General features: G+C 41.9%; 1 protein-coding gene across 1 annotated transcript; it reads right to left on the bottom strand.

The window, feature by feature from the left end:
- Positions 1–1,221: 1,221 nt before the first annotated feature.
- LOC117473083 lies at positions 1,222–6,395 on the bottom strand. Its single transcript, XM_034118565.1, has 5 exons — positions 6,325–6,395; positions 5,147–5,427; positions 2,565–4,391; positions 2,391–2,447; positions 1,222–1,344 (listed from the first exon to the last, which is right to left on the bottom strand). The coding sequence occupies exons 2-5, from the start codon at positions 5,418–5,420 to the stop codon at positions 1,316–1,318; spliced, it is 2,187 nt and encodes a 728-aa protein (XP_033974456.1). The 5' UTR covers positions 5,421–5,427; positions 6,325–6,395; the 3' UTR covers positions 1,222–1,315.
- Between the last annotated feature and the right edge of the window lie 3,098 nt (positions 6,396–9,493).

Raw genomic sequence — 9,493 nt, 5'->3', positions numbered from 1 at the left:
ACCACATTACGTCACACGTTTGATGCGCGCCCGTGATTGAACATCTCTTTATTTAAAAAATACGGGGAATACGGGTCTCCTTCCATGCTCCCTGTGCGACGCGTCATGTCACATGTTTGGCGTGCCTAGATTGAAAATGCTTCATTTAAAACAAAGACAATAAACAGAGCAGTCTTCACAACGGCCGGACAAAATACTTTGAGCCGCCCTATAGCCAAAGACACTGTTTAAAGCATAATAAAGACAAAATATAGAGAGCATAATGTTTTTAATGCAATGCAGCAACATATGCTTCAGCAGAGAATGGCCCGCGGCGGGAAGCATTCGCTCGCGATCTCAAGAAGCCTATGGACATCCCGAAAAGTTGAAAATGTACGCTAAGGGCCTCCCCCCTTGCGTTGGAAAAAGACCACAGGGGACCTTGACATAACGTCAACATACGCCGACCTGGGAGTGAGGATGTGTTGGTCACAACTGCACGCCAAAGGACCCTGACCAAGCGTCGCTATTGGACGACCAGGGAGTGAGACTGTGTTGTCTAATCAGACATCAGTCACCGTTAACAAATGACATGTCTGTATTCACCTCATTTCACTGCCGTAGGAGTACAAACACTGCAGGGGCCATTCACCTTCACACCTAATAATTTTACATTCAACTTTAAATCCACTTCAAATGACACTGCTCGACTTCATCTGATATTTCAACACGGTGTTGACAGTGACCTGAGAGGACAGAACATTCCAGAACTTAATGAGCGGTAGTTTATGCCTTACAAGTGAGGGCGTTTGACTATTCTAGAAACTACCCCCAGGTAGCGCTTGAAGTGTGGGGAAAAAGGGCCAGTCCTCCTATATTGACATATGCATTCTGGGTAGAGTAACTACAATTAACCAGAGTACACTAAGCACTAGGCTACATGAATAAAGATAACCTTTAAAGATCCACTTAAACAGGAGAATAAAAAGACAAACACAAGTGTATAAACAATAAAAGCCCCATTGGAGAGGCAGCCACACTCCATACAGTCTGAGCCCAGGGGTCTCGTTTGTCCAAACCTGCCTGGTTTTATTCCACTCTGAATGTGTAGCTAGTGCCCTGAGGTGTGAGCAGGATTCCTAACTGACATGTTCCCAGGGAATCCCAAAAGTTTAGATACCTTAAACTTAGTTTTGAAAAAACAAAAGGGGAGAGACAGTGAACATTTAAATATACAAAACATTTATTGAAAAATATGATATTACATGTTTAATTATAAATACATTTTAATATTACATTTGTTTAAAAACAAGACTTGTTTAAGAGAATGCAGTGCTCAGTACGGCGGATTACGTCCATTTCCACCTGGAAGAAGAAACAAATTGTATTAGGCCAAAGGAAGTCCGATTTATCACCAATACATCATGCAAGTCACAGAGTTGGTCCAATGTCAGGAAATAGATTCACATTTTCCACATAAGTCATAATGCCAAGTGATAAGATAAAATAAATTCTCAATTGAAAGAATACATACAGCAACACCTCTACTTTCTTTTTTCCTTCAACAAATGGTACAGGTGGAGGGGTTAGTTGCCCTAGACTGCCAACGAAAGCTTTATTTGTGCCCTGTGCTGGAAAGAATTAGGACGTGGACATAATGCTGACTGCAAAATGGATTCAAATGGTAGAGTTTTAATATATTAGCAATTTAGCAGGAGACAAAAGCAAGTGTAATCCCCAATTTAAAGTTTAAAAGAGGTAATCAGATTACTGGTAACAAAAATATATTTGGATAACAATATATTTTAGAATAAAGATAAATATATTAGTGATAGAGCTGCCTGAAATGTTTTTTTATGTTACACCTGATTAATTCAGCAAAGACACTTTGTTTGCTTTTAAAGTATGTATTGTAGTAAAACAGCTTTTGTTTTATCCTCTAGTCTTTGCCAATCATTTAAAAACACCCTTTTTATATTAAACAATGTATTAAACTAAAAGCATTTCCTGTTAACTCAGATTGTATTCCTGCTTTTTTTAAACTGTATTATGTGCTCATGTGCTTCATTGTTGGTGTATAGGCTGCTGCCTGAATCTGCTTAAAGGCAGGTCTTCCTACAAACAACATCTGAGCAGAGGACACGTTTTGATACCAAATATCTTGGTTTCCTCTTTACTAAGGTCAACATTGCATTTGATATTGAAGTAATCCAAAAGTAATAATCTTACATAACTTTTATATTGCGACACCAACATTTAAAATTGTTTATCGTAACGGAATACATTTTTTGACGTAACCCTGCAATTGTTCTACCAGTCTAAATTAAGACATTTCATTGAAATGAAAGACTCCCATTTGAAAACTGAATCCGCCCTGCATGACCGCTCCTAACAAATGAGACATGTATCACCTTGGTGTTTCGCAGGTTTGCCATAGTATCCACTGTAGGCTTCATGCTGGCTGCCGTCTGTAAAAAAAAAAAAAAGAGACCTTTTAAAAAAGGGCCTGAAAATGTGTCCAATCAGCTTTGTGTCCGACATCACACCATGTTCTGCTAAAATTATGGTCAAATCAAAAAGATCACCTGAATATGTAAAAGGCGGATTCCTGTTTGGTCCCATGCTGCACCTCCTCTCCTCACAGGTACACTTGTACTCCTGGAACTCATTACACTGGACTCCAAAGTCCACCTTCGATGGAGACACTTCTGCCGTCTTCTGATCAGCCATCGGGACGCCCAGCTGCTCTTTTCCAAGCCGACTAACTTCTTCGTTCCCACGTGCTCCATCTTCCACCTCGATGCCCGCTCCATTTAGTAGATTCAGCTTTCTTGCGCACGTCTTCCCAATAGAGTTCAAGTTCAGACTCTCTTCCTGCTGAGGAGGGCCGGTCCTTTTCTTCTGCTGCGCATTTAAAATGTCCTGGTTTGGGCTTCGATTAGCCTCAGGTTCAGAAGACCTATTTTTGTCCTCTTTAGTGGGGGAAGATACAATAATTGTACTCTGCAGTTCATTTGGCGAAGCCGAGCGATTCTTTTCTGAAGGAGCCCCGCCCTGGGCTTGAGTTGGACTTCTTATGTCAGAGGCCTCCATGTCGCTCTCCCTTTCCGGCTTCTTTTGTGGGCTTGTCTTTTCGGCGGGGCTGCAGAACAGGAGCCAGCTGTCCGACGAGGAACAATTTTCTCTAGATTTGACAATGGGGTTGTCGTTCTCGGCTTCCTCCTCGATCACATCGGCTGCTAACAGGCCGTTGTGCTCCAACCACTCCTTGGTGGGGATGAAGGGGGCCAGAGACTCCACGGACCAAATGGACTCGTTCCAGGTTCTCTTCAGGTAGGAGCTATTATTTATACAGGGAATGATTGGTGCTGTGTCTTCAAGCGAATTTGTCTCGATGCTATATTCTTGCTCATTGTCAGGGAGCTTATGGGATGAGGATTCTAGGCGTTCATCTGCGTATGGAAGACAATGCCTTACGGAGCCAACAAGTCCCAAAGACTCTTCATTGTTCCTGGACTCTGCGTATCGTCCTTCTTCAGCTTCTCTCAGTTTGAGGATCTTGAAAAGGACTTCACTGTGCTCAGAGATTAAGTTACCCTGCGCATCATCTTTAGGATAAGCCGCCTCTGGACTGATTCTGGTCTCGACTCCACTCTGGTGAACAGACTTATCCTGCTCTACTTCAGTTTGGAGGTCATTCTGAAGCAGCTTATCTGCTATCTTCAGCATCGTTTCCTGAGGCGTACCACCTTCCCAACTCATGAGGATGTCAGGAACGAAGATCCTTCTCTCTTTGACAACCTCCTCCTCTTGTTGGGAGGAGTTACACACAGGAACCATACCATCTTGAGAGCCAACAGACCACATGTTGCAGTGAGCGTTCCTGCATGGGGGAACATTCTCCTGACCCACACTCTCTTTTCGGCTCTTCTGAGTGTCCAGGGTTGCTCGGATACATGACTGGATGACTGTCGTTCCTGTAGGTCGGAGGATGTTAAAGCCATGTTTGTTACTGGTCCCTTTAACCGGGAGGTCTTCTGCATTACTGCTGTGTAACGCGTCGTTCTCAACTTCAGCAGAGTTTTGTTTTTGGGAGCTTGAGGGCGAAGGAGAGTTTATTGCGGTTCCACTACCCGAATCTGCGCTGATGAGTGGGCTTTCCTCACTGAAACCTCCTCCTCTCTGTTGGGGGTCTGTTTGGACCTCCGAGTTCACGGTTTCTCTCACTGGGTCAGTATGATGTGGGCGGACTCTACAGGGCTGGTATGGGTTCTGATACGCTACGCTAGGGGCCTGGGGGTGGATGAAACGTCTGTAGTCGACCGGTTGCATGTCAGGGCGGGGCATGATGTATGCTGGAACCTCCATATAGGGATTGGGAGGAGGAAACGAGGGCATCACCATACCATAGCCTGAGAAGTAGAAAAAAGAAACGTTGAATCGGAGATGGACGTTCAAATCCAGTGAGCAGCACCTTCAAATTTCAATATCTGAGTTTACATTTCTGTCATAGAAAAGTTAAAGCAAAGTTTCATACATACAGTATAAGACCATTGTGTTCAACAGTGATGTACAGTAACCAAGAACATTTAATCGAGAACAATTTTGAGATACTAGTACTTTAATTGAGTATTTACATTTCTGCTATTGTATTTTTAATCAACTTTTATTTATACAGTTACTCAATACCTTTAGTTACTTTTCATATTTGAATTAATGAAATATAACCAAGTGTTAAATCAGGCTTTAGTTCCACCTGGAGTAAATCCACAAGCTACCCTGCAGTATACAAAGTCATTCAAACTAGCTGCACCTTTACCAGCTTTGAGAACACTTTCATGATCAATCATTATAAAACATATCATATATTATTCTGAAATGGACCAATCTGCACAATGAATACTTTTACTTTTGGTACTTTAAATATATTTTGATGCTGATACTTTTACTTGAGTAACATTTTGAATGCAGGACTTTTACTGTAACAGAGTATTCCTACACTCTGGTACTTTTACTCAAGTACAAGATCCGAGTACTTCTTCCATCTCTGGTGTTGGATAATTAATGTTGTAGTTTTCATGTTATTGTTTGGCTTTCACCTAAAATATAGAACCACAAACCAGAATTTTTAAATGTTTCCACCAAAATGTAAAAACTCAAGACTCACCCATTCCTGGAAAGCCAGCAAAGGGGTTATAGGAGAAGGGCATGGGCCACTGGCAGGGGTGGAAAGGGGGTGGGGGTGGAGCATGGACGTAGAAGACAGGCCGGCCAGGGAGGTGGTGTTGGGGGTGGTGGGGTGGAGCTCCGTGGTCTTGGCAGGGGGTGTATAGTCCTGGATCATGCTGATCAGAGGATGGCCCACCACTGTTAGCCCGAGTGTTTCCATGCACTCTGATTGGGTGAGCTGACGGAGGTGTGTTCACAGCTTTCGCCGCCATATTGGACCTGCAGAGGAGGAGGATCTGTCAGGTGTGGATCCACAGCAATAATTCTAAAGAACTGTAGATCTGAGCAAACATTACACAAACAAGATGACACTTTTTGGGAGTATTTTCTTTTTTGGGATGAAATTGACTAGGAGTATTTGGAACAAATTCAGTGTATGTTTACAATGTTAAGAATGTTTTAAAACGATTCACTACTCAAGGAAATAACCACTGCAGTTAAGAGAAGACATTCACACATAGCTACCTCTCAAGCATTGCTAATGAGGGCATTTCAGTTATGTTTCTCACTTTGGTCTGTCTTTGTTGCAGTGGCTAGAGACCTGCATCTACACATGCATATTAGACATTTAGATTCTTAAATATTATATTCAATATACACAATTGTTTGCCACCAGACTTTTAATATTCATACACCAAGCATGTTAGGGTGAAATAAGTCGTGTAGATTTGTGGTTCTGAACCGTTTAGTGCTCTCCTCGCACTCAGTACCAAAAGTGACTTGCAACACCAAAACATACATTTGAAAAGCTTGAAGTTCTGATCTCAAATGTGGAACAATCGTAAATAAAGCCAATGAATAAAAATGGTACACACTAGATAATATTGAACGAAAAACCCAAAAATGAATCATCAAACAGTTGGAAACGTTATAGTACATTTCAGAGGGTAAGGGCATGGCGAAGTCTGAACACAACCAAATAACTGTTTACAGTATAGAAAACTCTCAATGTGTCAGGGAGAAGAAAATACTGAATTTATCAAAAAGAATGACAGCCTAAGTACTCAGATTTTAAATCAGAAAGCTCCTGCCAACACTCAAAAAAATGATGCTTCCAAATCTTTCCTAAGCATTTGCCATGTTGTCTGTTATAAAGAAAATGTTGAGTCACTTTACCTGGTTGAGGACTTGATATGTAAGAGCAACACAAAGTGATTAAACGTGAGACTCACACACCTGAGTTTAAGTAGCTGCTGATCAGGCAAGTGTGTTCACCATCAGCTGATGGAGCACCTGCTCAAACACTCAGATTAAGATGTCATGCAACCATTGGGACACTAGAGGGAGCCAAACAGTTAGACAAAAAGATGCTTTTTTGAAAGCTTATAAACATTTCTGTTGTCCATCAGACATTTATAATACATTTTAACTGCTTACATGGCACCCAAGGACACCTTATGTGGATTATATGTGCACAGCTTTTTCAATGCAGTAGCTAGTAGGAACAATCCCCCCCCCCAAAAAAAGGTTTCAGTTTTAGAGATACCCCTACCCGAGGTGGAACAAAGCACAACCATGTTTGTTCATTACTTTAATATGTCTCTGAAATTGATGTTTTTTAAAAAAATATTTTACCGCAAAAATATCTTTTCCACAATTTTGGACTAGATGTTCACAGAAAGGCAAAGCATACGATAAAGCAACAATTGTGGAATGCCTTCTACCATTTTTGCAATATATACACTTAAACTCACAGGAATGAAATAGGATATTACAATTCCAAAAGGTATGTGCATTATCTGACATTATTAAAGTAAGGAATGCAATCAGTCAAAAAATGTAATTTCAATGTACCAAAGACTGTTGTCTGTTAAGCTTTTCCTCCTCTTCAGTAAACACATCTGATGCCAAACCACTCCAGCGTATTTCAACTTAATATATAATCAAACAATTGAGGTAAACATATTTTTATAGTTCAACCACTCATTATTGTTGAATCATATGTACAGGCATAATAGAGCCAGATTATCATTTGTTACATTTTCTATTGGGATAACTAATGTCCCAACAGTTTATTTTGCCAATAATATTGGCCAAAGAGCTACCATAACCTTGCATTTCAGGGCATTCTAACTGGCTTTTATTTCCAGTGCAGATTTCCAGTAGAGTCTAGAAGTCTTGTGATGATCAGTGTGTGTGTGTGTGTGTTTGCTGTATTATCTAAGGGTCAATGTTGGCACTGTAAACACATTTATAAGGAACAAGATTATACCTTAAATTTGACCTTAGAAAGGGTGAATGAGCCAAGACAGAAATCAAAGCAGCACCATTGAACATGTTTGACTTTAAACTGTATTTAATAAGATTGTTAGGAGAACTTTGTATTGTGGTCGACAAGTAGAAACGCGTTACAGGGGCCCAAAACACTTCCATTTGGAAAAACGAGCTGCACTTTCAAAAACGATGCAAATGTGATAACACTAATTTGCTAAAATAAGGAAACATCTTCACCAAATTGACGAAACATGCGCAGTGTTTACTACAAATGCATAAACAAAACGCTGCAAATAATAATAATGCTGCAAAGCGGAAATGGGGTCACTGAACAGTGACGCACACAGCTAGGACCGGAGCGCTTGTTGACCTTTGGGGATAATAAAGTTGGCCAACTGTCACTGTTGGCAGAGGTTCATAAAAGTGTTTTGTGAGTATATTTGAAATGACTTAGTTAGCTACGTCAGCTAGCTTACAGCAAATCGGCAATAATATCAGAAGGTATCATTGTTAAAATAAGCAGATAAAACGTACATTTTAGGGAAGTTTCCAACAACAGTGACAGTTGGTTACCCCTGGTTTCCGATGTGTTTTGAGCTTCTTGCAGCGTTTGTTCTGTGTAGCATTTTGTATTTGGAGCGTTTTGTTCTTGCAGCGCATTTAGTTAACCCCGCACATGTGTTGTCGAGTTGGTGAAGATGTTTCTTCATTTGCACGTGTTTTTGCAAATTAGTGATTTGGATTGTTTTTGAAAGGACAGAGAGTTGCTCCTGATGGAATGTTTTGGGCCGTTAACGTAACGTATTTGCACTTGGCGGCCACCGTACCATTGTTAATGAGGTATGTGTACATTCCATGAATTAAAAATCCATGGCTTTCACAGCAGCAAATGTCACCATGAATGCAGTCGAGGAGCTACAGAAGGACTGCACTGTGTCGGGGGGAGGCTGCAAAATGCAAAAGAAAAGGAGATACATTGAAAGATAATATGGTCTGGCTTTTATCGTATTGATCAAAGTAGTGTCTGCCTTGTCTTTGTCCAGACCTGGGGAACATGGGGTCAACCAATCAGCCTGCTACTCCATTACTGCGAGTTGGACCCAGCTACCCCTTAATTAAAACACACCTGTTTACTGTCCTGGCTCCAAAATGGTGGAACGAGTTCCCCATTGATATCAGGACAGCAGAAGGTCTGCACACCTTCTGTCGCAGACTAAGACCCCATTTACACGGGAAGGTTTGCGTTTACGCACCGTATGCGTTTTCAAAAAGGTATTCCGTTCACACGCATTCGATTCATTTAACGTGTCCGTTCACTCGAGACCGCTCGACCTGCTGGAAACGCTGTAGTACATATGCCAGGCCTGTAAGTGGCGCTGCTGCCGCCACAAAATACACCAAAAGCAGCGAAGAAGACCCCGGAGCATGGTTGCCATGGTTGCCCTTCTGTTTATTCTCCGCGGTGGACGGCGTGTGCTCCTGCTCTCTCCGGTAGTCCACCAGCAGATGAAAAACACTCACCTCTCCGCCTCTTCCAAGGGACGAGGGGACCGTGCGGCAGAGTGTCCGTTCAAAAATGTTTCGCCGATCAACATGTCCGTTGAAGTTTAAATCTTCCATACAAAATTTGAAAAGTGCCGGTCAAAGGTCTTCTTTGTTATTTATTGAGCTTTAAAACAAACAACGACTCTATATAATAATAAAAAACTGAGCCTCTCTTTTCCTCCCCCTCTTCTGACAGCCCAGCAGCTGATCTCTGAGCAGGAGACGTGGGGAGAGGGAGACGTGGGGAGAGGGAGACGTGGGGAGAGGGAGGCGGGGCTATCAGAAAATGATCGTATAGAGGCTTACACACGGAGCCGTTTGCCCCCCCCAGAGCGTTCCGTTTGCAGATCTATCCACCTTGGGACCCGTTATCATATGCGGGGTCCGTTTCTATCGTTTAGTTACGGCCTCGTGTAAACGAAAGGGCTATACGCAAGAGAAACGGGGTCTCAAAACACTCCTTTTCACACTGGCCATTAAACCCAACAAAAACAAGCTAATGTACCTGCATGGTTGTCCCTGTTGA

This window comes from Trematomus bernacchii, unplaced genomic scaffold (assembly GCF_902827165.1).
Source record: "Trematomus bernacchii unplaced genomic scaffold, fTreBer1.1, whole genome shotgun sequence".
Taxonomy (NCBI): domain Eukaryota; kingdom Metazoa; phylum Chordata; class Actinopteri; order Perciformes; family Nototheniidae; genus Trematomus; species Trematomus bernacchii.
This window is presented reverse-complemented; position numbering and strand designations above follow the sequence as displayed.

Coding starts and splice junctions, on each gene's coding strand:
- LOC117473083 (XM_034118565.1), bottom strand. CDS start 5,420: ATGGCGGCGAAAGCTGTGAACACACCTCCGTCAGCTCACCCAATCAGA. Junction 4,392..5,146: donor TGCTGGCTTTCCAGGAATGG/GTGAGTCTTGAG, acceptor TCTACTTCTCAG/GCTATGGTATGGTGATGCCC. Junction 2,448..2,564: donor TCCGCCTTTTACATATTCAG/GTGATCTTTTTG, acceptor TTTTTTTTACAG/ACGGCAGCCAGCATGAAGCC.